At 37.3% G+C, this 25,639-nt stretch overlaps 15 protein-coding genes across 15 annotated transcripts; 9 read left to right on the plus strand and 6 right to left on the minus strand.

Annotated features, from left to right (window-relative positions):
* Positions 1-379: 379 nt before the first annotated feature.
* PRCAT00003403001 (protein kinase activating protein) lies at positions 380-2,332 on the minus strand (the record flags this gene model as incomplete). Its single annotated transcript, XM_062953328.1, has 1 exon — positions 380-2,332. One exon carries the CDS (start codon positions 2,330-2,332, stop codon positions 380-382), a length of 1,953 nt encoding a protein of 650 aa, XP_062810142.1.
* A 212-nt stretch (positions 2,333-2,544) lies between these two features.
* PRCAT00003404001 (DNA-3-methyladenine glycosylase II) lies at positions 2,545-3,582 on the plus strand (the record flags this gene model as incomplete). The annotated part of the gene is made up of 1 exon (XM_062953329.1): positions 2,545-3,582. One exon carries the CDS (start codon positions 2,545-2,547, stop codon positions 3,580-3,582), a length of 1,038 nt encoding a protein of 345 aa, XP_062810143.1.
* A 2,080-nt stretch (positions 3,583-5,662) lies between these two features.
* Positions 5,663-9,118, plus strand: PRCAT00003405001 (uncharacterized protein; the record flags this gene model as incomplete). Its single annotated transcript, XM_062953330.1, has 1 exon — positions 5,663-9,118. The coding sequence occupies one exon, from the start codon at positions 5,663-5,665 to the stop codon at positions 9,116-9,118; it is 3,456 nt and encodes a 1,151-aa protein (XP_062810144.1).
* A 41-nt stretch (positions 9,119-9,159) lies between these two features.
* PRCAT00003406001 (uncharacterized protein) lies at positions 9,160-9,615 on the minus strand (the record flags this gene model as incomplete). Its single annotated transcript, XM_062953331.1, has 1 exon — positions 9,160-9,615. The coding sequence occupies one exon, from the start codon at positions 9,613-9,615 to the stop codon at positions 9,160-9,162; it is 456 nt and encodes a 151-aa protein (XP_062810145.1).
* Positions 9,616-9,809: 194 nt separating this feature from the next.
* STN1 (Stn1p) lies at positions 9,810-11,171 on the minus strand (the record flags this gene model as incomplete). Its single annotated transcript, XM_062953333.1, has 1 exon — positions 9,810-11,171. The coding sequence occupies one exon, from the start codon at positions 11,169-11,171 to the stop codon at positions 9,810-9,812; it is 1,362 nt and encodes a 453-aa protein (XP_062810146.1).
* A 195-nt stretch (positions 11,172-11,366) lies between these two features.
* RRP8 (25S rRNA (adenine645-N1)-methyltransferase) lies at positions 11,367-12,584 on the plus strand (the record flags this gene model as incomplete). The annotated part of the gene is made up of 1 exon (XM_062953334.1): positions 11,367-12,584. The coding sequence occupies one exon, from the start codon at positions 11,367-11,369 to the stop codon at positions 12,582-12,584; it is 1,218 nt and encodes a 405-aa protein (XP_062810147.1).
* A 466-nt stretch (positions 12,585-13,050) lies between these two features.
* On the plus strand, positions 13,051-14,862 carry DSE1 (Dse1p; the record flags this gene model as incomplete). Its single annotated transcript, XM_062953335.1, has 1 exon — positions 13,051-14,862. The coding sequence occupies one exon, from the start codon at positions 13,051-13,053 to the stop codon at positions 14,860-14,862; it is 1,812 nt and encodes a 603-aa protein (XP_062810148.1).
* A 718-nt stretch (positions 14,863-15,580) lies between these two features.
* RSP5 (NEDD4 family E3 ubiquitin-protein ligase) lies at positions 15,581-17,902 on the plus strand (the record flags this gene model as incomplete). The annotated part of the gene is made up of 1 exon (XM_062953336.1): positions 15,581-17,902. The coding sequence occupies one exon, from the start codon at positions 15,581-15,583 to the stop codon at positions 17,900-17,902; it is 2,322 nt and encodes a 773-aa protein (XP_062810149.1).
* A 402-nt stretch (positions 17,903-18,304) lies between these two features.
* On the plus strand, positions 18,305-18,604 carry PRCAT00003411001 (uncharacterized protein; the record flags this gene model as incomplete). The annotated part of the gene is made up of 1 exon (XM_062953337.1): positions 18,305-18,604. One exon carries the CDS (start codon positions 18,305-18,307, stop codon positions 18,602-18,604), a length of 300 nt encoding a protein of 99 aa, XP_062810150.1.
* A 252-nt stretch (positions 18,605-18,856) lies between these two features.
* PRCAT00003412001 (casein kinase) lies at positions 18,857-20,143 on the minus strand (the record flags this gene model as incomplete). The annotated part of the gene is made up of 1 exon (XM_062953338.1): positions 18,857-20,143. The coding sequence occupies one exon, from the start codon at positions 20,141-20,143 to the stop codon at positions 18,857-18,859; it is 1,287 nt and encodes a 428-aa protein (XP_062810151.1).
* A 529-nt stretch (positions 20,144-20,672) lies between these two features.
* EAF3 (Eaf3p) lies at positions 20,673-21,593 on the plus strand (the record flags this gene model as incomplete). The annotated part of the gene is made up of 1 exon (XM_062953339.1): positions 20,673-21,593. One exon carries the CDS (start codon positions 20,673-20,675, stop codon positions 21,591-21,593), a length of 921 nt encoding a protein of 306 aa, XP_062810152.1.
* A 121-nt stretch (positions 21,594-21,714) lies between these two features.
* UCF1 (Ucf1p) lies at positions 21,715-22,317 on the minus strand (the record flags this gene model as incomplete). Its single annotated transcript, XM_062953340.1, has 1 exon — positions 21,715-22,317. The coding sequence occupies one exon, from the start codon at positions 22,315-22,317 to the stop codon at positions 21,715-21,717; it is 603 nt and encodes a 200-aa protein (XP_062810153.1).
* Positions 22,318-23,015: 698 nt separating this feature from the next.
* Positions 23,016-23,921, plus strand: PRCAT00003415001 (uncharacterized protein; the record flags this gene model as incomplete). Its single annotated transcript, XM_062953341.1, has 1 exon — positions 23,016-23,921. One exon carries the CDS (start codon positions 23,016-23,018, stop codon positions 23,919-23,921), a length of 906 nt encoding a protein of 301 aa, XP_062810154.1.
* Positions 23,922-24,066: 145 nt separating this feature from the next.
* TIM22 (translocation channel protein) lies at positions 24,067-24,615 on the plus strand (the record flags this gene model as incomplete). Its single annotated transcript, XM_062953342.1, has 1 exon — positions 24,067-24,615. The coding sequence occupies one exon, from the start codon at positions 24,067-24,069 to the stop codon at positions 24,613-24,615; it is 549 nt and encodes a 182-aa protein (XP_062810155.1).
* A 115-nt stretch (positions 24,616-24,730) lies between these two features.
* PRCAT00003417001 (uncharacterized protein) lies at positions 24,731-25,480 on the minus strand (the record flags this gene model as incomplete). The annotated part of the gene is made up of 1 exon (XM_062953345.1): positions 24,731-25,480. One exon carries the CDS (start codon positions 25,478-25,480, stop codon positions 24,731-24,733), a length of 750 nt encoding a protein of 249 aa, XP_062810156.1.
* Positions 25,481-25,639: the final 159 nt, after the last annotated feature.

Consider the following 25,639-nt stretch of genomic DNA (forward strand, 5'->3'; position numbering starts at 1 on the left):
ATTTTGACTATCTATTTAACTTGTCTAAAGTACTAAATTGTTCTAGAGAAATGTACAGAAAATTTTTTTTGATTTTATACTGAAACCTCAAGGGTGAAAATTTTCAAATGCGTCTGTAAGGAAATGGCACAAAGACGCTTCTACATCCTTTGCACCTATAATGTTCAGGGCAATGGCTATACCGCCCTATGGGAGTGCCAAACTCAAAAGTACGGTATGCGGCAACTTTTATGATAGGCAAAGTTGACATCAAACACGACAGCCAATAGGGTTACAAACCTAGTGTGCAAGAACACGGCTGCGAAAGAACAATCTACATGATGTAAATAGTAGTATGATGCTGTGGTAATAGATATTATGAAAACGATGGCTCAAGTATTTAACGCCTACGCCTTAGACGCCTGCTATTCAGTTGCTGTTGTTCAGATGTAAGCTTTTGAATTAACAGATCATTCCCATCTGGCTCTACTTGCCCATATTTAACCTGAGTTAGAGGTTCTTGTTCATCCGGATTAGTAACATCAGCTTCAATGTTCAGTTGAGCATCATGAAGATCTGCTGTGAGAGATTTTGGGGACGGATTACCTGACAATCGCCCATATTTGTGTTTCTTGTTTCCATTTCTAGGGGAAGGTAATGTCACCTTCACATTTTCGTCCCGCGGTCGCTTCTTTGGTGTCAAAGGTTCTGTGATAGTCTGCTGGCGCTCGGCGAACTCTGCTAGCGAGAACTCCTTACTATGGCCAACAGGTGCGTATAAACACCATGCGTAATCCATCACGCGGGGAATTTGCAAATCAGTCTTTCCAATAGAAAGTTGTAATGCTTCCCATAAAAAGGCTATGGACACTACTGGAATTTTCCATTGCTTAGCCGCATTTACTTTATTCTTCGTAGCTAGTGTCGAGACGGACGAAACACCCGACTTATATACTGGACAGCTAATGATATCATTGAATTTATACTCGAACAAAATAGGCGAATTCTTTACAAGCGACAGCTTAAAGACATTAATATTGACGACCAAAAGGTCTCGACTGCTTGTTAGAGTGTCACAATAGGTGAGTCCCATATATTTGACCAACTTTTCGACATGTAATAGTTCTATGCCAGTGAAACCACTAATACATACTTTAAACCTTCGAGCTGTTTTAACAATACCACTTAGTGGAAAGCACCAAGAGTCTAACACAATTCTGTTATAAAAGATTGATCTTTCAATGAACCATTCTGTCACCACTTTTAAAGAACCTTTCGTCACTCTCTCTTTAATAGATGGTGGGAGTATTCTCAACATATGCGACGACTGCAGTCCCTTTTCCGCAGGAATCGCTATATATGAAATATTTCGATGAGTAAGTTCTGAAGTAACTTCGCCATTATTGCTCTCAACTACCCTAGAGATCAATGAAACTTGCGCATCAGTAAATCCAACTAATAAAAAAGTTTGATTCAGGAACAACCCCTTTTTCACCTCATTGGTAGCTTCATGTGTTTCGTTTAATGTAGTTTTATCTTCTTCCTCTATTAGTTCTTCCCATGCTGAATCTTTTGTTAGAAAATTCGAGCGACCTTTGGCCTGACCCATAATGGAGTTCCAAATATCCGTTGTGTGGCGTAACTTAATTCGGGATTTGTCTATATTTTTATCTTCCTTAAAGTCTTGGTCCTTAGTTCCAATCAATTTGCTCCAAACATTACAGCCATTGAAACATTTTGAATCCAAGAAATAGTCATCAAAGCTTAATCCAGCTCCCCTCAAAATCGAGTCAAATATCCATATTGGATGGACTACTGGTATTCTCCATTCATTAGCTTTTAAAAATCGTTTACCTTTCTCTTCTGAGGTAACTATGCATGTATGTGATGTTGTTAAAGACTCCGTGATTTTGCCCCCTTCTTGAGTAATCAACTTTGCTAGGTTATTCAAGTCAAAGAAGGTCGCGTAATCAGAGAATTTTCTATGTTCTGCCTTGAAGAGATCTGAAAATCCATCCGTATCAAATCTCGAAAGACATATTGTCATGTCATCGAAAATGGGTAATCTGAAATTACTTATTACCACATCCTCTCCCCGTATCCACTTGTCGTACATTTCATGAATTGCATCCAGGCGAAGAAATTTGATGTCATGTCGATTTCGAATACAATACGTGTACTTATCCGTGTCTCTATTACCTACTAAAAGATAGTGAACATCACTCATTAAATCACTGTAATGTTTTCCGCCTAACCTTACTGTCTTTTCCGCGATTTCTTCTCTCTCCTTAGAGGGTATCCCAGTACAGCAGAATGCTAATCCCCTGAATGGCTTACCATCAGACATTGGCATGGAATATAAATCCAATATGTCTATTGATAAACATTCAAAAATAGGATCTGTAGATTATTTGTGCTATGCAGGCTTATTATTGAGTGTGAGATCGAGGTTTTGTCATCCAAAAGCTGCTGCTCATTGCGAAAATAGGTAGAAGATCATTTGGAGCTTGCTACTAGATCTTGGTTCTGCCAAGTGTAATTCCTTGACTTTTTAGGCTTTCAAATATGGCAATAACTAGATCGACGAGTCTTTTGACCACAGCGAAAAGTATATCAAATGCATCGAACAGTCTCAAGATAGAAGTTAAAAAGGTTACGAAGACGACGAAAAAGCCAAAAAACATATCTCCAAAGAAACCCAAAGTTCATCTTGAAGACATTTTGGGTCACATAAAAGTGCCTAAAGATTCTAGCCTTCCACAGGAATTTGTTCAGTTTCATCGACCAGAGTTTATTAAAGGAGTAAAGTATATTCTTGAAAAAGATCCATCATTATATCCAGTGATAGTGCATAGAAATTTTGTTCAATTTAAAGAGGAGAGCTCCCGTTTCCCTAAAGAATCTGAGTCAGAAACAATATTAAAGTACTGGTATGCGTTGGTTTCTTCTGTTATCAGTCAGCAGATCAGTGGATCAGCCGCAAAGTCCATTGAACAAAAATTCAGAAACTTATTTGAGAGTGGAAAAGTTAATCCAAAAGAGACATTGAAGAAGTCTGCTGAGGATTTAAGAAGTGCTGGGTTATCAAACCAAAAAGCTAAATATATTTTTCATATCAGTGAAGTGTTTTGTGATCCTAACTCTAGATTATCAAAACCGAGTTTCTATAATGAGAGCCTGTTAGATGAGGTAATTAAGGAGTTGATGCTTCTTAAAGGGATTGGTGAATGGTCTGCAAAGATGTTTGCAATTTTCACTTTAAATGAGATGGATGTGTTTGCTCACGATGACTTAGGAGTCGCCAGAGGAATGTCGCGATATATATTAAGAAGGAAAGATGTATTGGAAAGCGCAAAGATAGAATTGAACAAAATTGACGAAATTAAAATTTTATTAAAAAAGAAATCTAAATTTGACAACACTAAAGGTAATAAAAGAGACTGGGTACCTCTTCATGATGAATATGTGAAATACATTGGATCTAAATTCAGTCCTTATCAAACTGTATTAATGTTGATCATGTGGAGGCTATCACTGACTAATGTTGAAGTTTTAGAGAACTCGGGAACAACAAGAAATATTAATAATGGCGACCAAAATTAGCAAGGGGATAGTAGGTTTATTCAACAGTAGTGCTTCTCCGCGATATACTTCTCCACCGATCTCAATATTTTTGGCCGCCTCTTTTTGGCGGTCTTTAATCTTTTTTAGTTCTCTATCAATTTCATCGAGCCCATAGTCCAATTCGTTAAAAATAATAAAATCAAGTGATTCTTTTTCGAAACCTTGCTTCTCAACCAAATAATTGACAAAACTGTCAACGTCTATTATAGTGTCTTTTCCAACGTAACTATCCTCTTCTAAATCTATAGTGCTGAGCATATTACTGACCGGGAGCTGGTGATCGTTAGAACTTCCTCTTTTTCCAGACCTCGCCAGATAAGTTTTAGAGTTCTTCCTTCTAAGTTTGTATTGGCCACCTTTAGGTACATATTTTCCATTTTTGGACATGAATTTAAGATATTCCTCAAAATAATTTATGCTTGACATTGTTGTGTTATTAGTTTTGTCGTGGGTGGCTAGTAAACTAAGGTTAAGATGGTCTGGGCCTAAAACTTTAGATTTAGACCTAGATGTAAGGGCCCTGTCGGCTACACTCAAACATGTACCGACTTGAGCGTCGCTGTGCGCTCTCTTTTTCGAAGAGAATGTACTGAGCTTGTCAAAATCAACTGGTAACAGCTCTATATCATTGCTTTTGATAGAACCTCGGTTGTGAGTTGAAAGCATTTCATTGATGTTCTGATCATTATAAGAAAGAATATGGGATATTACTCCAAAACTATTCAAAGTAACGGCGATAAGGATCAAGTTCATCGCCTTAACTACCTATGCAAAAAACTTCAGCCTATCAGGATGTATCTAAATGAGTTTACTCCTAATAAACAGATAATGACACAATAATAGCTTTGTAAGATGATTTTCGCTTTTGCAAACTTCTTTTTGCAACCTCGTACGAGAGATACCGTCAAAAGTCGTAATTGCCTACTCCGAGGGACCCCATCAGTTTCCAAATAGAATGACGTATAGCGCCGAGTATTTCAACTCAACTTTTTTTCCTTTTAGCTTTCATGCATCTGTGTGTGTTCCTATTTTCGAAGTGAATAACACTAGCAATACTTCCTATCGTATATTAATCACTATATCGGTTGGTGTGCGGCTTTCCTCCTTCTTGCCTAAGTAATATCCCCATATCCTGTACCTGCCTGTATGTAGTAACACAAAGAACTTTTGTGGGCTAAAAGGTTGTACGCACATAACCATGTCGTACGAATTAGGAGATTAGTATCACAAATTTAGAAAATTTTAGCCCGGTAGCTTCCGTCAAGAAATGTAGAAAGCTATACGAGGCGGGTCAAAGACGACATTTTTAAGGTTGAAAAGTTAAAAGCTTAAAAGCTATCTGAATTATTGATGAACTGTACGAACGATTATTGTGAAAACACCATGTTATTCAAAGCCTCTTTAAATGAATCATATTTGAAGCTACTGGAGAATTACAATAGAATGTCGTGTAGCTCAGCCTGTCGCACTGACAATTTAACTTACAGCCAGCGCGACATGTCGTGATTGTCAGCCATATCTTATGAGGTATCCAAAAACGTAACTGTAGTGTATCTTAAGATTATTTGTAGCGTTCTCGTGGTTAATCCCTTAGAATCCCCTGTCTTCCCTACACCAACAGTAATTGAATTAACAGGAAAAAGGGATTATCGGATTCATTCGCTTTCATTCATCTCCGTTTATCTAAGTAGCTCAGGCCACAAGTTATCCTTCCTACATTCCAGTGTGATTTCGTTGGGCCAGAGAAGCAATAATAAGCTGGGAACAAAATTTGAAAAGAATTCAACTTAGGCAAAAGTTATTCTTTCAGAAGGTCACTATTAGCAATATTAGGAGTAAAGAGGAAAGTGCATTTGTCATTAATTTACTGATAACAAGTAACCTTCGTGGACATTATTACTTTTAGTACTTTCGTCTTTCAGTTTATGCCAAATCAGTTATTAAAGCTGCATTATTTTTCAGCTTCAACATAACGTTCAATGATCAAAAGCGACTTATTTTACTAGAACTTCAAAACATACAATCGCTACAATCGCTTCTATTTTAATAATCCCGACAAATGCAAGAAAGATCGTCTTCTAGAAGAAGTTCGATAAGTTCATCGTCGACCACTTGCTCAACTGGGAAATTGAGCATTAGAAGTATGTCTACTGATAATCTTATTACGGTGGAGGACAAATTCTTGAAGAAATCATCTAAAAAATCACCTGTTGGATTTCAAGGCACTCCACGACTTGATCTGCTTGATTCTAAAAATTTTGAACAATATCATAAAACAGGGACGGGAATCTATTACTTTCCGAATGGTGAAGTGTTTCGTCCGAGAAGCTCACGTTCTAAAAGAAGTAAGCCTTTCAAACTTCAAACTCAAACGAGGTCGAATGACCAAATGAATAATCATCTCGCTCGTAGTAAGTCTAATGAGTCAAATTCTAGGGCTTCATCAATGACATCTACTTCTTCTGCGTCACCCTTGCTGCCTGGCGTTCCAAGAAGTGCATCTTTTAGAAGCTTAACGAACAGAAATAAGCATAACTTGGCTAAGAACTTGAGATCAAGCAAACTGGATATTAACACCAACATTGCTCTCACTAGTGGGAGCTCAGCTAGTCTAAGTGATAATGGGACACAAAAATTACAGTCGACAAATTTACTCTTAAAGAATGGATCTTTAGGCTCTTTGACAGATGATGTTTTAAAGTCATCTGATTCCACGACTTCAAGTTTGTTTAATTATAAGTTGAACAATAGCTCTTCCAATACACCAAGTACGTCAATTAACACAAGCGAAGAAAGTCATGAAGTATACCTCGACTTAAAATCGGATCATTCTACGGAGACCGAGGACTTTAACTTATCCACTTTGAACGAAATCAGCGAAGACAACATTGCAAGTAAGGCCAAATCAGATGACTATAATACAAAAGACAATCTGTCTTCTTCTTATGAAACGTCGTCGAATATAACAGTATCTCAAAATGACAGCAATGATGATGGTGAAAGTCTGGATTATTTCTCGGAAGCTGTCGATCATAATCTGCTCGAAAGTGAGTGTGAGCACGAAGGCAAGGCTTCCGAGTTGGAAATTGGTTCTCAAAATCTTACTCACGAAATTGCTGACAAAAAGATTTATGATGGATCGGTTTCTCATAACGAGGGAGACTCACGTAAAGCTGCGGACGTTAAAGGGTATCCTGAAGATATTCTTAAGGAGAATAAAGATGTAGACGATGAAGCTGTACAAAATAAGCAGAAAGGTTTAGAAGGGCTGAATAGGTTAGACAAGGATTTGGATGTCATCAGTGATAACCATGAACTGGAGAATAACATAGCTCCAGATGCTGAAAGTAAATCGGAAGTCATGGACACTATAAGTATTATTGAAGATAAAATTGAATCTGAAGAAATAAGAGAAAAAGAAAGGATCGGGGAAGAAGTAGATGAAGAAGCGCAAAATCAAATTTCTGACGAAGACTCTGATGAGACAATGAAAAATGAGATCCCGATTTCCATCGGTTTAATTGAAGAAGAAAGTTGTAGTCCAAGCAATGGGAAATTGCAAAATACGGGTTCAGATGGTGAAAGTTTTAACAATTCCTCAGAGGATAGAGATACTATGACAGAATCTCAGGAGTATGATTATAGAGCAAAAAATGCTAATGCACGGACTAGCCTGACTACCCTGTCCTCAGTAGAAGCAAAACGAGATATCCAGGTTACTGATTCAGGCGATATTGAAGATTCTAAGTCATCCCACTTGGAACAGAAACCCGAAGAATCGACTAACGATCATGAGGAAATAAAGTTAGAGGATATGAAATCAGAAAGTTCAGACAGCTCTTCGAAGTCAGAGACATTTTATGAGACAGAGCAAGATGTTACTAAGTTCATCAATGATACGCAGACAGAGGTGCCTCCGAGAGGCGATATTGAAGTGATAGATAAAAGCAAAATTAAGAGACATCACCGCGCGAGCTCTTCTATTTCTTCTTTCAATTCGATATCGAAAGTACAAGAAAATGAGTTTAAAATGGCTTCACCAAAAGAGAGTATTTCTGCTGAAAGGGTTGAGAAAGATGATTCACCAAAAGAGATTATTCAAAGTTCTGCATTGGACAGGAGTGATCAAACAGCTTTTTTTAGCAATAATTCAACGCCAACTTCTCCAACTGCTTCTGAAATCCATGCTGCCCAAGATTCGAGCTCTAATGAATACGAAACGCACAACAGGTCTCTACAGAAGCCAGTTTCATCCATGCTACTTTCTATGGAACTTGTTGGAGAAACATCGAAGTCACCTAAAGGACCTTCCCCGCCACAAGTTCCTTCTAAGAAGACAACCAAGGTTGCCAAGTCCTCTCCAATTGAGCAGCCTACTAAGAGGTCATCTGTTTATTTCTCTAGTGATAAGAAGAAATCCCCATCGATTGCGAACTTCAAATTGTTGTGGAGTAAGTTAACTGGAAAGAAAGAGGTTTCAGAAGCGAGAGCGCAAAAGACTGAAAGGATATCGTTTCAAAGTAAGCAATCAAGAACTCGAGATACTGCCAACAAATTTAAAAAATCATTTCTGTTAAGTAACTTGAAGGTTGGTAGAGACCCTAAGGAAAATGAATATCAGCTGGGTAAAGTGGGTTCTTCTCAAAGATTGCTTGAGGATGAAACATTCCAAATATCAAATTCATTTCAAATTGCAGAACCTCTTACTCTTCCTAAGCTCTCGGTCTTGGATTCAGAAAGTAACATGCTTGACGAAGTCTTGCACGAGTTCGACGAAAGACTCGAGCAAGATGATGCTTCTCCTGTCGATATTGGCTTGCATAGTAAGTTGAACGAACCATTCCTAAAAGATGACGAGCTAACACGCGATCAAATCGAGGATCAGCAAATAAAGGATATGCCCATTGAAGTGGACAGGTCAGATAACAGCAGTACAGAAGAATCTTATGTTGACGATAACATAAGGTTTATACAAGAGGAATTTTTTTGGCCAGAATTCGAAGACCAAAGCTCAAACACCGAGATAAAAGATAATTCTAAAGAGATTCCTGTTCCCTTGCAGGAATCGGACTTCAACGACGAGACGATTGTGTTGAATAGCCAACAATTGAACTCTGTTTTCAATGATTTACCTGAGTATCAGAAGAGGAGCCTACCCGCTCATTTGAAATATGTGGAGCAATTCAAAGGATGCAATTTTATTGAAGTGAACGTCAAAAAGTTTGAAGATTTGGCCTCTATCGAATTTATTTCAACTCCTCGGTCAGCTACTTCTTCAATACTAAAGAAAGTTAATTCAGCATCTGGAAACAAGAAGGTGCTGTTTTCAAATAAGATATCAATCAACGAAACATTCCCTGCTGAAATGTATAAACGATACAACAAGTGTGTTACTCATTATACTTTGACGGAAGCATCTGAAGTTAACAAGATCAAGACAGAACTCAATAGTTACAAATGTAACGAAATGCTTGTTCACGAAGACTCACAGGACAATACACAATTCTTTTATTAATATTTTATATAATGTTAGATTTGATAACACGTTGCATTAGCTCAGCTTCCGCGATATGTAGTATAACTATGGTTGGATAATAGCAATGGAATATGATAATGGAGATCCGGAGGATTATCTATCTGAAATACGATTTCGACAAAGGGGAAGAAGGTACGATTAGCTGTCTGTTGAGTGTCATAAAAATACTTACCCGTTAGGAACTTAATTTTGTATATTCCTGGGCTCAATGTGTCCCATTTATAGTCACCTTCGATCCCTAGCTTTGTTTTTGTGACAGCATCTAGATTAGGACTCAAAACCCAGTTCTTAATCCTTCCATCTTTGTCAGTCCTATTCATAGCAAACGGCTTAACATCCGCATTAAGCTCATAGGCCCCTTCTTCACTAGGATTGCTAATCAATGGAGATAAAAAAAAAAGTTGACAGTTAACATCCCTTGCAGGTTTCCCTCTTGTGGTGTCCAATATATGACATGTTATAGGTGCTACAGACATTATTAAACCACCTAGATCAAGCAAATAAAGCTAGTAATTTTGACATTTAATATAATCTATGAAATGATACCAAAAAGCTTATGCGCAGGTTCGGCTTTACCCGCGCCCATCATGAAGCATACTTAAAAATGAGATAAACCATACACCTGAATAATTTCCCTGGAACTAAAATTAACCTCAAAGGTTCACACATACTATGCTATACCACTATAAAGCCATTGAATAGATCTGGAATCATATCGCCAGAATTTTTCCTCATTGAGATCATTACTAATGATATAATCGACAATTGAATTGACTAATTTATAGTTCACGTTGGCACCAACGAAGTCATCGAATCGTAGATTCGACAAATAATTATGTATGTTAAGGATTTTGTCAGAATTATTGGATTCTTTTGCCGTTTTGATTAGGAGGAGGCATTTTCTTAAATGATTGTACAACATTTGTAAGTTATTCAGTCTAACCATCTGAGACTTCGTGACAGAAATTAACTTGAAATCCACCTGTAGCTCATGTCTGATAGAATGAAATAGTTCTTTTTTTAGATCTAGAAAACATTGTTCATTCTGCTGAACATTGAGAGACATCAACTTGACATTAGTTAAATTATTCAACAAACCACTAATTGTAGCATCTCGGTAGATGTCGGCTAATTTGAAAGTCTTGAAACTATTTTTTATTACCCAAGTTATAAACTCAATTGACAACTGGAATTCTGTAATAACTTGGAGAGGAGAATCTTTTATATCTATGATTTGGATGCTAGAATCGACCTCAGAGTCAGACTCTAGTCGATCATATCTATTTCCTGCGACAATCAAACTGTCTTCCGGAAGAAAGATACTCTGATCAACCGCAAATGACGTTAGCTGCAAGCTCTGCCGCAAGCTTTTCAGTTTTTGGTCCGCTTTAGAAAGGATTGAGGTGGGTAATGGTTGAGGCGATGGTACAAAAGAAGGAATATAAACCCAGGGACTAATTAGTTTCTCATTTCTAAACTTAAGAATATTTCTCCAACAACCAATTTCTATATCTAGATCGTCATTCTCGCCTATTACATTAAGGAATTCACAAATGATATATCTTGACGCGTGAATATTTGTGATATACCCTCGTACTTCTATAATTTTACCATACGAGTCATTAAAGGTCAATCCAGATGTTAGATATAATGATTCCAGAACATTAACCGTTACAGTAGAGTGAATAGCACTCGAGAAATCATCAACTGTGATCTTTATGTAGTTTTTTGGGTTCTGTTTGCCGCCTTCGTCAAAATTTTTATACAATTCACCAATGACTTTACCATAAATTTTAAATGACCTTATTGGATAATTGTTAATGATTAAAAGATTTTCATAAGTAGATCCTTGAAGCCCATATATTTCTTTGAAAGAGGGACTATTGTTGATATCGCTAATGAACAAGGGTATTGTTTCGGAGAAGTATGGAGATAAATGAAATACCTCAGGAACATAATAACATTTGTGAGGAAAACGTAATGCAATATGATTTTCTCCAGGCCCAAAATCAATCACAGAATTCTTGCTCATTTGTCATCGGTATCGTAGTGTCTATTTGTAGGCTCACTTTCATAGATGTCTTCAAGATTTTTAAATTAAAGGATGTCGTTGTGACAGATCGGGGTAGTGTTTATATTCTTGTATTTAGTATCGCATCTCGAATTTTTGATGGGCTGACGAAATTTTTTTTATTATAGAATAAGACTAACAGCCATCGCATAGACAATGTCGTTATTCCAAGTTGAAGGATGGAATTTAAAGAGCGATAATGTAGCGCTTGACACTGGCATTTCGAAGAAGGAAGCCAAAAAAAGTAAAAAGGAAGCAAAAGAAGCAAGAAGACTAGAAAGACAAAAAGAGGACGACAAAACATCGAAGAAAGATCAGGCAATTACAACCAGAGATGCTGATGATATAACCACAAGAGACGAAAGTGGGGAGAGTAACCTGAAAAAAAGGAAAATAGATCTTGAAAAAGAGGAAGACGGCCTGGAGAATGTAACAGACATATTCCCAATCAGTAATACACGTTTGTCACCACTACAACAAAAGATGATGGCTAAGCTCTCTGGATCACGGTTCAGGTGGATCAATGAGCAGCTCTATACAATCAGTTCTGACAACGCCTTGAAACTAATTAAAGAACAGCCCCTGCTTTTCGATGAGTATCATAAGGGATTTAAGTCTCAGGTGGAAAGCTGGCCAGAGAATCCCGTGAATGTATTCGTAAAGGAAATTGAACGCAGGGCCACAGAGAGAATTGTAAATGCGCCTGGAGGTCTTCCAGGATTCTCCAATAAAAAAGTTGTAATTGCTGATATGGGTTGTGGTGAGGCACAATTGGCGCTCGATGTCAACAAATTCGTAACTCAATATAACAGTCAAAGCTTGAAAAGAGGTAAGCAGAACAACAAAAAGATAAGACGAAAGCAGCTAGATATTGAAGTTCGAAGTTTTGATTTAAAGAAAGTAAACGATAGAATTGAAGTGGCAGACATTAAAAATGTTCCCATGCCAAATGATTCATGTACTATAGTTGTGTTCTGCCTAGCTTTAATGGGGACAAATTTTTTGGACTTCATCAAGGAAGCTTATAGGATACTTGCGCCAAGAGGAGAACTTTGGATAGCAGAAATAAAATCAAGGTTTACTGAATCTAGCAACTCGAAGCAGGTTAAGCCAGAAGAGGTTGGCTCTGAATTTATCGATGCACTCAAGCTCTGTGGCTTTTTCCACAAAGCTACTGATAATACCAACAAGATGTTCACTAGATTCGAATTTTTCAAGCCTCCTCAAGACATCTTAGCAGAGAGGCGTGCCAAACTAGAAAGAAAGAAGAAGTTTATTGAACAAGAGACTGAAAAGGAGACATTAGAAAATAGAAGGTCTCAAAAGCCGGAGGGTGAATGGCTTTTGAAGCCTTGTATATACAAAAGAAGATAAATAAGCATTGTATAATAGCATCTATGTATTTTGGTTGATCACAATTTTTTTTTTTGTGTAGTAAATCATTTATTTAACATAAGCAGACACGCTAAGACTACACAAAATTTCTCATAGATCACAATCGGCTTAAGAATTTACCACATAAAGGGCTGGCGAGGGATTATTGTGATGACATCTTGCTATGTGTGTGGATTGAGAGTCATTTAAGTGTCCGGTATATAGTCATCATTTGAAAAAGAAGTAATGTACCAGCGCAAAATTTGGCCAGCCACTTATTAAGTTTTGCATCAACCAGTGATTTCATCTGAAGAGGTTTCGAATGAGGCATACACCAGCCATTATTATAGGATATGAGTGAGATGTGGTTTAAATATGATAAAGGTCTTTATTATCCCAAGAGAAAGAGCTTGAGTCTTACATTTGGTGAAACTTAAGAATAGCTCTAAGATAACGCACGATAGAGATGACTGATTACTATGAGCCTACAATGCTCTTCAGGCAGAACGCTATCAGGCGGTACAACAAAGAAGTCGATTCTTTATCTGACACATCGACCAAAATTGCTCATAATAGTATAGCCTCTTGGCTCTTGAACTATAACAGTGACAAAGACAAGGAGGTCACCAACAGGTCCTGTTCATTAAATAATCTAAATTTTAGATCGAGCTATTGGAGAATACCCGACAGCAATATGAACCTTACCTCGATGGATGTCAGTAGTAATACGACAGACATCACTAGTCTTGCGATTGCAAGTGGAAATGAGAGTTCCAATTTATTTTTGTATGATTTGAATCTTCAGGATACTTATTTGTCTCACAAAAGTACTATTACTTTGCCTCATATTTATAGCCTCAAGTGGGTCCCTAAAGCACCTGGATTAATTATAACGGGAAACAGTAAAGGCTATGCTCATTTGGTTTCAGTTCCAACCAGCGAAGACCCCGACGATCAAGCGGAAATATATAAAAGATTTAATCATAGAAAGCATTTAAAATCTATTAACAAAAGCTCATCAATTGAGCAGCATGGTTCTACTGCTATAAAGAGTTTGAACTTCGTGGGTGAAAACTTAATGTCGGTTTACGATAATAATTTGTTCTTATGGGATCTTAACGGATTAGATACACAATTGAGACCACGCCCGGCCTCCATTGCTTCAATTTACGGCTTGTCAAACGTTGACACTATTCCAAATACTGACAAGTTTGTTGGGATATGTGGAAAATTTGGAGTTTCGCTTTTTGACTTGAGAGAGCCGAAGTTCAGTGTTCCCTCAGCAATTATTAGAAACGCAACTAAACTCAGGCTAGGATCACCTTTAATAAAGTGGAACCCGGAAGATGAGAATGTTTGCGCTGCAGCCCATAACGATGGCGTAGTCAGATTATGGGACGTAAGGAAGCAGGACCACTTTGCTACATTACATGGATATCCAGATAAGGTATGTAAGATGGAGTGGATGAACGGTGATTTATTCACTGGAGGGAGACACGGAAATATTATTCACTGGAATATTGCTTCAATAGATAACACAGCAATGGAGCTGACTGAATGCGGCTTGAATCAAGGTTTTCAAAGTGTGAATTTCAACCCTATCACAAATTCGTTAGAGAGCATAAAAAACCAAAGACAATGTGGAACATTGCTTCCAGCCTCTAATTGCAGTATTACAGGGATGTGCTCTATTAATGCAGAGGGTTCAGATAAACCACAAGTTCTTTCGATTGATAGCTCGGCACTTTTTGGCGTTCATTCTCGTATTTGCGAAACTATTAACGTCGAAGACATATGTCATGGAAATATTTACTATAGCAAAGAAAACCTTGATCTTCTCGCTGCCTCAGAACAAACATCCAATACTACGTTGGTTAATTCGTCTTCGGAAACGATCAATTTACCAATCGAACCGCTTGCTATATCACATGCCAAACATGAAGATTTTTCATGTGATGAGGCCTCCGAAACATCAGTTATAGAAGAAAAGGATAGTATATCTGAGGAAGAATCATTTGTGTTCGAAATGCCAGACATGTTTGCAATAGAACATGAAAATTTTTCAGGTATTTCACTTGTTGATTCTATCCATGATTCTTCTTCTGATGCCTTCAATGACTCCATGGAATCATTATCAACAAACCCCACAATATTTGATGACAATAATGACGTTGAACTTCCAGCGTCTCCAAAGATACGCCTTCATCAACCTCTTCCGAGCTTATCTCTGGCCTTGGACTTCAACTTCGCAATGAACTTCGAGAATTCCGTCTTCTAGCCTCGGAAAGTAATCATATTATCTAGTGACATATTTTCCATCTGTCATAAGACCATCCAATGAATAGTAATGAATCACATATAGCTTCTGTTAACGTACAACAGCCAGTGTAGCATTAATGTAGAAAAATCACGTGATGAATATAAGGCGCAATTCAGTTTGTGATTCATCCGACATGGGTGATTTTGTTTCCTCAGCTGTGATTATCAATATAGGAAGATTTTCAATCACTTTTAGTAGGTTAGCTCTATTGCAAGGGTTATAGATCAGTTCGATACCAAAGAGAGCTGAATATTATAATTCACACAGATTATCCGTTTCAAAGAAACCAAGTCATCATAGTTGTAAGGGATACTTGAGTGAAGCAATACCTTATTCAATACATACGAGGGTGGTTGGCTCGGATAATCACTTTAATTGATTTAATAATTATAAACCAAAGAACTATTGAAAGTTAAGGAGTTGTTATTGAGAAGTTAAAGTTAGATAGAGAAAATACGTTACTTAAGTTATTTAAGTTTTTGATTTGATTAAGTTTTTCATTTTTTTTTTTGACTTCTGTCGTTTCAAAAGATAAAACCTGTTAACGAATATTATCTAAACAAGCTATCCAAGAGTAAAAGAGAAGGAACGTTAATTTTAGGAGTGCCATTAAAAAGAGAGTACTATTGAAATTGGTAATACAGATTGGCTTTCCAGGTTATAGAATAGATCAAAGATGACTTCCCGAGGTACTCCGATTGTCGTAAAAGTTGTTGCAGCTGAGTCTTTATATAAAAGGGATGTTTTTCGTCAACCTGACCCTTTTGCAGTGATAACTGTGGATGGATCGCAGACGAAAACTACTAAGACTGCAAAGAAAACATTAAATCCTTATTGGAATGAGTCATTTACTTTTAATGCTTTGGAAGATTCGATATTAGTTATTCAAGTATTTGATCAAAAGAAATTCAAGAAAAAGGATCAAGGTTTCTTGGGTGTCGTTAATGTGCGCATTGGTGATGTGATTGATGTTTCATTACCAAACTCGGAGGAAACTATTACAAGAGATTTGAAAAAGTCCAATGAAAACTTGGCAGTTAGTGGAAAGATTATTGTTGTTATTTCTCATGACACCAGAGGAAGGGCCAGCTCTCAAGCGACTAGCGCAAACTCTACTGTGCCGGCTTCTTATTCTAATGGATCAGCAGCTGGTGCAACCGGGGGTACTTCAAGTAATAATAATACAACGGCAACTCAAGGGTCTAGGCAGTATTCCTCATTTGAAGATCAGTATGGTAGATTGCCCCCAGGGTGGGAAAGAAGAACTGATAATTTTGGTAGGACATATTACGTCGACCATAATTCTAGGACTACTACCTGGCAGAGGCCAGCTTTAGATCAGTCCGAGTCAGAAAGAGGACAACAGAGACAAAATGCCACAGAAGCTGAAAGAAGGCAGCATAGAGGAAGGACGTTACCAGGGGAAACTCCGAGCTCACCTATTATGGGGACCAGTGCAACTAGTGGCAACGTAACCGTCAATTCAACGGGTGGAACTACTCCTACTAGTCCTGCTGCCGCGGTTTCGATGGCGGCTACTGGAGCTACAACTAATGGACTTGGTGAATTGCCGTCAGGGTGGGAGCAAAGGTTTACTAATGAAGGAAGACCATATTTTGTTGACCATAACACAAGAACTACTACTTGGGTTGATCCTAGAAGACAACAATATATTCGTACGTTCGGTCCAAATACTACCATACAGCAGCAACCAGTTAGTCAACTAGGACCTTTGCCTTCTGGTTGGGAAATGAGATTGACCAACACTGCTAGAGTTTACTTTGTTGACCATAACACTAAAACCACTACATGGGATGATCCAAGATTACCTTCGTCTTTAGACCAGAATGTTCCACAGTACAAGCGTGATTTTAGAAGGAAGGTGATATACTTCAGATCTCAACCTGCTTTGAGAATTTTGCCAGGTCAATGCCATATTAAAGTGAGGAGAGATCACATATTTGAAGATTCCTATCAAGAGATAATGAGGCAAACCCCTGAGGACTTAAAGAAGAGATTGATGATTAAATTCGATGGTGAAGAAGGATTAGATTATGGTGGAGTGTCAAGAGAATTTTTCTTCTTATTGTCTCATGATATGTTTAATCCCTTTTATTGTCTCTTTGAATATTCATCTCATGATAACTATACATTGCAGATAAACCCGAATTCAGGAATCAACCCAGAGCATTTAAATTATTTCAAATTTATTGGCAGAGTTGTTGGATTGGGTGTCTTCCACAGAAGATTCTTAGATGCGTTCTTTGTCGGCGCTTTGTATAAAATGATGCTTAACAAGAAAGTTGTGTTGCAAGATATGGAGGGAGTTGACGCAGAGTTTTATCGGTCATTGAAATGGATTTTGGATAACGACATCACAGGTGTTCTTGATCTTACCTTTAGTGCTGAGGATGAGAGATTTGGAGAAATAGTTGAAGTAGATTTGAAGCCCGGTGGGAAAGATATCGAAGTAACAGAAGAAAATAAACGTGAATACGTTGAATTAATTTCTGAGTGGAAAATATCAAAGAGAGTCGAAGAACAGTTCAAAGCATTCATAGATGGCTTTAATGAATTGATTCCACAAGAATTAGTAAACGTCTTCGATGAAAGGGAGCTAGAGTTGTTAATAGGTGGTTTGGCTGAGATCGATGTTGATGATTGGAAGAAACATACTGATTACAGAGGCTACCAAGAAAGCGATCAAGTCATACAGTGGTTCTGGAGATGTATCAAGGAATGGGATTCTGAGCAAAAGGCCAGGTTATTGCAATTTACTACGGGTACTTCTAGAATACCAGTCAATGGATTTAAAGATTTGCAAGGTTCTGATGGACCGAGAAGGTTTACCATCGAAAAAGCTGGTGAACCAAATCAATTACCTAAGTCCCACACATGTTTCAATAGAGTTGATTTACCACCATATACGACTTATGAAAGCTTAAAGCAGAAATTGACACTTGCAGTAGAAGAAACTGTTGGTTTTGGTCAAGAGTAGATCTCCAAATGTCATTTTCATATATCATCAATTGACTTAATTTTTTTATACTACTACCGTTTGCCTTTTTAATATAATTTTTTGAATTCTTACATATTGCTTGTATCTATCCACGAATAGCTAAACTACCTTATTCTACCATTTTAAAGCTTTTAGAGTTGCGCTGAATCCTAAATTTGCATTTATCATGAAAACAGCTTTTTTCCGTGCGATAGGCAGATGATCAAAAACTACTCCTCTTATTAGACAAAAGAAACACAAAAAAGCAAGAGCAATCTCCACACTTTCATTAATAATCCATAAATGATTATGTGTAGATGCTTGCGGAGTTGGATTCAGTATTTATAAGAACCCCCTCTACCAATTATCTTTTCTTGTAGTAGTATATTAAATTATTTTAAAATGGGTGGAGGTTTATTTGATAACTTCTTCGATAAAATAGGAACAGCAGTTCATGGAGGTAGGTCTTCCGGTCACTATCAGTCTAGCTCTCAGGTAAATACTGGAAGTTACTACAATTATCATAAAAACGGAACAAATAATGACTATTGGTTACCGACCTCGAAAAGCTTTGGAGACACCATGGATAAGATTGACGATGTGAACAAGGCAAGAATGAACAGTGTTGCATCTGATTCATCTGATATGTCCGAAGAAATGCTTGCAAAAGCTCGTAAGGGCAGTGTCGCTTCTGAAGATTAATAAGGCAGAGCACTATCTCTTGTTCAATTCTTGATGGCTGATAATGAGCTTATATATTTAAATAGCTCTTACAGATTAAATATAAACTTGTATCTATTGATTTTAATGAAAAGAGCAACATTTAATTTACTTGCTGCTTGCTGTGGCTCATTTCATATCTAGAAACTGGAATAAACAAAATTAATTAACGGAGAATTGAATCTTATTATTGGATTATTAAGAAAGCGATGACATTCTTTCAAAAAAACAAGATTAGTAACAGCAGCATAATATGTATCGCAAGATCCCCCTCTCACGTTTCCGTCTTTCGTTAAAACTAGAATTCTCTGAGTGTAATTCACCATTGTCTCTCACAGGTACTAAGTCGTGAGAATGATTAAGATGCTGATTACCTGGTTGTTTATTTTGAAAAGGATAATTTGCTCCATCTTGCGTTATAGATTGGTAATTGCCATAGGATATTGAGTGTGATTTTGATCTCGATGTCTTTAAATTCTTACTACCAGAAGCCAGATTTCGCAATAGATTTCTTGAGTTTGAAACGTTCTTCTTTTGTGGGGGTTGCGGAGGATGCGGATTTCCGTAGCCATGCAAATTTGCTTTCTTATTCAAAGCAGCATCCCACCCTTTTCCGTTATTCAAATCCATCCAATCGTAATGTTGATCTTCTTTAACGTCAATTGATATTAAAGCCTTGTCCATCAATGATGTTAAGTAATTGTAGTCAGGATCTTCGTCAAATCTTAAATTTCTAACATACTTCAAATATTGCGCAAATTGAATTGGAAATCCGTAGCAAAGCTCATTGATCGAAGTAGTTTGTTTCTTCAACCCAATCTTTTCATACTTTTGCTTGTTTGTTGGTGCTTTCAATCCCTGCCATGGAAGCGAGCCACGTAGGAAATACATAAACACATGTCCTAAACTCTCTAAGTCGTCTCGTCTCAGCTGTTCTCTACCTAAGTGTGTGTTTATAGACATATAGCGAGCGGTTCCACTTAATGCCTTTTTCTCTCTATAAGGGATATGTGTCTTAGTTTTAGGGTCTCTATATTGCTTGGTCATTCCAAAATCTACCATGTACACTTGATTTGCTTCTGGTGTGCCTGGTTTTCCAATCAAAAAGTTATCAGGCTTGATATCCCTGTATATCAAGTTGTGTTCGTGGATCGATTCTACTCTTTCTATCATTTGCTTTGCAATTTGGATTACCGTTTTAATCGAAAATTTTCTACCACACCAATCGAATAAATCTTCCAAAGAAGGCCCCAATAAATCAATAACTAATATATTATGAACACCTTCTTGACCAAAAAAATATGCTTGGGGAAACCCTTTTACACCACTCAAGATTCTATACGACCGATATTCATCTCTCAACTGCGGCGCTTCACATTTTCTTGGTTCAAACTTTATAGCAACTTGTTGATTGTTTAAAAGGTTTATACCTTCAAAAATTATTCCAAACGATCCTTCTCCAATCTTCTTCCCAACCTTATAATGGACTCCGACTATATTAGAAGAATTTGATTGAGCCATGGCATCGATATTATTTTGATTGTTATAATCTGCTAGTTTTTTTTTGTATTTCTCTTAGCCCAATATTATTCACTAAAATAAAGATTGGATAAAAGAATCTAACTTTCCAAACGATGTAATAAATTTTACCCTTCTACAGTCTCTAATGGCTAAAAGATAGAACTAGTAAAAAACAATATGACAATCACTTTTGCATTATTGTTATCAATTAACCAATTTCTTCAATATATTAAAAAAGTACTTTGTGCAGTGCCTTCGAAATAGACGAACTTGATGGAGAAGTTTACGAAAGGTCCTTGTTTTTTACAGTAAAACGCGGCAGAGTGTAAGTCGTAGAAAGAGGTAGGCTTGACTTACTTTAGAAGAGGTATTCGTTTATTTTGCTAAAGGTTATAATAGGTTTAAGGGAGTCTCCCATATTCATATTTTTTGCTTGTTGTGACTAAAGAACGCGGCTCCAATTTGCGTCTTGAGAATACGGTCGTCAGAGCATATACAGCAGAACAATAAGGTGGACTAACATAAGAACATGGACAAGTTTAAACCCGGCTCTACTGTCTATGCTTTCCATGGACCCTTGATGTATGAGGCCAAGGTCCTAAAAGTTCATGAGAAAAACAAGTCGTACATAGAAATTGCTGAAGGGAAACAAGAGTCGTTGGAAGGGTCTAAGTTAAAGGAGGAAATGTTGAACGTCAATATGTATTTTCTACATTACCATGGATGGAAATCCAAATGGGATGAATGGGTAACCGATGAGCGGTTGCTCGAACATAGCGAAGAGAACCGAAGAATAAAGGCTGAGATGGACGAATCAACCAGAAAAAAGAGAGTAACAAAGAAGGAAGCTCCCGTAAGCAGTGGTAATGCTGACGAAAAGAATACCAAGAAACGACAAGGATCCGAAAAGCCTCAGAATAAGCGCAAAAAAGATAGTCTGAAGTTAGAGATCACGATTGAAATTGAACCGGACTTGAAATATTTGTTAGTCGACGATTGGGAATTCATAACTAAAAACAGGCAGTTAATAGAAGTTCCATGTGAATATACCGTGTCGAAAATACTTGGTGAATATGAAAGATACAGAAAGGAGACTAGTGATAATATGAATGCAGTTCATGAAATTTTAAACGGTTTGGAGATATACTTTAATAAGTCTTTGAGCTTGATATTGCTATATAAATTTGAGAGGTTGCAATATTTGAATCTCCTTAAGGACGGCGTAACTAGAGAAAAGAGCTTGAGTCAGATCTACGGATTGATTCATTTTTTGCGCTTATTTGTATCTTTGCCCGGTTTAATTAGCCAGACATCCATGGATGCTTTAAGTATAGGAGTTTTAATTCAGGAGGCTCAAGAGATTTTAAAGTTCATTGGTAAGAACCTTCCGAGATACATGAATACGTACATAAATCCAACACCAAACTATGACAGCTTGGCAAGAAGTTAGAGGCATATTACACATACTTCTAATTAACATAAAACATTCAATCATAGATAAAGAGCATAACACATAAACACATAACAGCGTAAGTTCGTAAACAGAATTTTTAGCTTTGATAGCTCAGAGTTCACATTATCGGCATAGCCCTATAATCGACCTCAACTAATGGACTTTCATTATTACAACTTACTTCTAACATTAACTTCCAGTGTCTTCCGTATAAGTCTTCTTCTTCTTCTGGAAGACCATGAAGACCAGAGTCCTCATATTTCCAGGTGATTTTATTCGGACTCTCCTCCATGCCAATTTTATTAAAGTCCATTTCATAACCTGAGCATTTGGCCATCTCAGCCATCAAATGCCTTTTGACATGGTGTTGCAAGTTCCTTCTAAACTTTCTTGAATTTTTGTTCATAGTGGGTTTTATTTTATCCATATTGTTACGAATTTCCTTCATAACGAAAGGAGGATAGTAACTCAAATGGGCGTGACAGTAATCGAATTCATTATCCCATGTCTCGTCTCTAATGTACGATTCAAAAGCATGCAAATCGTCAAAGTCCCTCATCGGAGGAGGCTTTAAAAATGACTCAACAGTACCATTGGATTCAATAGAAGTGATAGATGAAGACCTGCTCTTAGGAGGAGGCATAACATGCTCCAACTTCTCACAGTTTTCTAAGTCCAACGGAAGAGATATTTTAGTCTGTTTATTCTTTTTAGCAGTCATTTTGCACCCTTAATATTGATACGATATAGTTATTTGCTAGATTAATTAATTAATTAGGTTAATAGAGTTATTATTCAATAATAGAGAAATTAGAATGATAGAGAAAGAAAGAATGCATTCATTTCTTATAAATGTAGTCATTGGACAATATTCTCCCGTCATTTTCCCCAATAGAATATAGTCACTCCCCCCTTTGCTGATCACGATACCATTATTTTCGGGGTCAAGAAATGACTCTAAAAGCAATAAGTGGGTTAGCATATTGCGCAACATGTATCAAAACGTACTATTCTGACATTTCTCTAGACAGAGGTTCAAGAATCTATGAGACTTGGATTTAAGGGCACTTCTTCAGTCTTGAGATATCGGGAATTAATATACGACATGATTTTTAAATCTCTGGGCCATTGACATTAAAGCTATTAAGATTTCGATGTTTTCGACACATCTTCTTACTAGTAGGCTATCTCCGACGTTTAATGCCTCAAGTCGATGTCACCAGCAACTGCTGTAGATCCTGTCCTCTAAGGTTGATATCATATTAAGTTCGTTTCAGCTGTGCGACACTAACTGCGAATATATCGTGGGGCAATCTTGGACATTAGGAATCAAAGTTTAACGTGCACGTATTGCTAACTTAAAAACCAATATAGTGAATTTCAGATCTCTTTAAGGCTCAGCACTGAGCAGTCAAGCGAATGGGAAAGCTAGTTTTCAAGGGAGACAAGCCGCAAAAGAAAAAAAGGAAGGTCAAAACTGAAGATGAGGTAATTAACAGAGATTCTGAAGAAGAGCATAAAAGTTTGGAGAATGCCACAGGATGGATAACATCTAACTCACTCAATGATTTAACTGGCCCTTGCATACTACTTCTGGTGTCAGATGATAAAAATGGGAAGATTATAACATTTAATCCTGATTTAGACTGCTTTGAACTAACTAAACGGTATGATATCGTACGGAATCCATATGAATTCTCGGAGACTCAGATAGGCGATTATCCTGAGTATCATATGGCCGAGCCTAGTGTCTCGACTCAGGTATTTATTATTTCGAGCATTAGCGCAGCTTCAAAGACGTTACCGGAAAGTGTTGGTGCAAGGAAGGGAATTGCCAAGTCTTTCTCACTTAAAGCGAATACGCAATATTTTTCAGCAAGCCAAACTACATGGGAGCCTAGCATATCTCCAACTGTAAGCGACCTTTCACTTTTTCAGTTCACTCCTCACACTAAGACGAATGAGAAGTTTGGGCTAGGGGAGACATTCTGGACTATCACAATCTTGAATGGGAAGCGAACTTTAGTAAATCAGGAGGGTCGTCTTGTGTTTGCACCAACTGTTGACGTATCTGAGAAGGATTTGGACAAATTCTTGGTTAGGATTCAGATCAAAAACCTGCAGAAGTATAAGAAGTTCCTTCTAGCTCAGGAAGAGGAAAAAGGAAATGATATCAAGCAAATATTGAAGGATTTATATAAAGAAACGAAGGGCAAGATTAAAATTACCGACGATCTAGTAAAGAGACTTAAGGATTCAATTAAGTCAGGAAACTTGAATGAACAGTTATTAGAAGAAAAATCTAGAATTTCATCTAGATGGTAACACTTATAGAATAAAATTTATTTAAATCTCTTAAGTACTTCTCAATAGTATAGAAATAATGTTAATGAGAAAAATTTAAATTAAAAAAAAAAAAATTTAAAATCCAGACTATAACTTAAGATTCATCGAAGATAAAGCCTGAATAATGTTTGGCACCTTTAGTGGAGGACAAGGGCCCCAAAAGCCTCTTTCGCAGATGACTCAGGAGGAACAAGCAGAAGCAGGTGCTAAAAAGATGATTGAATTTATGCAATCTTGTCCAGGTAAGACTGCAATGGCAGGTGGATCAGGATTCTTCTTGGGTGGATTTTTTGGTCTTTTTATGGCCTCGATGGCATATGATGTCCCAGTTGGAACGTCAGGTGTAACTAGTATTAGTCAACTTCCATTGAAGGAACAAATGAAACTTCAATTTTCAGATATGGGAAAGAGGTCATGGAGTAGTGCAAAGAACTTTGGCTATATTGGATTTGTATTTTCAGGAGTGGAGTGTTCCATTGAGAGCTTGAGAGCAAAGCATGATATATATAATGGCATGACTGCTGGATGCATCACGGGGGCCGGTTTATCAATCAAAGCAGGTCCTCAAGCGGCGCTATTGGGATGTGCTGGTTTTGCTGCGTTTTCGACAGCTATTGACTTGTATCTCAGGAGTGAAGGTGCAGCTCCTCCAAAAAATGACTACGACGAGTAGCCTGTTACTTGTATATATCAATTAAGTTACACCGTCTGTATATTAATTTAATGTTACACATAGATCTTTGGAATATAATACAATGAAGAAATGAAGAAATAAAGAGATGAAGTATTCAGCAAAAATAATAGCAATATTCATAATTGAGCCCCGACACCATGAAAGAAGAAGTCAAAAGGAAACAAACAACAACAAAAATTGCCACATGCACCTTTGATATCAGAAACTTTTCAAACAAAGTTGGCTTTGATGCTGCCAAGAGCTTTTCATTGTAATTCTGTAACTTCTCGAGCTCATGGAGCAATTCTTCAGATGATGCAGCAATTGACTGACTTAATTTGCCAGGGTCTTCCTCTTTCAATTCATCTTTCTTACTTTTGGTTTCACTTATATCCGTTAACCTGCCCTCAATATCTTCTAGGACATCCATATCAATGAGAGAGTCACCAGACGAGACTTTCTTTCTTAGTCTCTCTATTTGCTCTTCAATTGATGCGATCATGTCAAGCTGTCGGGATACCTGTGATTTTTGAAGTGGTTCAGTTGATACGATTTCGTCGCTAGCCAGAAAACGGCGCAGTTGCGGCACTTCTTGCACAGGAAGTGGTCGAGGCTTCCTTAGAGATATAAAAGAGCCCTCCAGTTGGGTATTGTCCTTAATATCAGATACTTGTCTATATTTATTTATTTGTTGATTGAATCTTCTGCGGATTGGTTCACTGAACTCCTTCGTATCTACTGCTGTATCCTCCTCTTCTTCATGAACGTCTGGGTTTTCTTTGTTTATTTTATAAGGTAAAGGTAATGGCTCCCCTAGGATTATCTGCACATCTCCATAATGTGACTTTCTTTTGTTCTTATTCATATTAGCATGATTCTATCTTTCTTGGTGTAAACGTAGCCGGTAAAGTTTTGGTTTGTTTTGAAACTCTTTCTTACTCGCGATATCCGATGTAAATTTACGACGCTCATCGCGTTTTACCTTTTACTCGAAGCGAACTGTTTTGGGTAGTTTTTTCATCCA

Source organism: Priceomyces carsonii (genome assembly GCF_900007245.1).
Source record: "Priceomyces carsonii strain CBS4050 genome assembly, scaffold: Debaryomyces_carsonii_scaffold_3, whole genome shotgun sequence".
NCBI classification, from domain to species: Eukaryota; Fungi; Ascomycota; class Pichiomycetes; order Serinales; family Debaryomycetaceae; genus Priceomyces; species Priceomyces carsonii.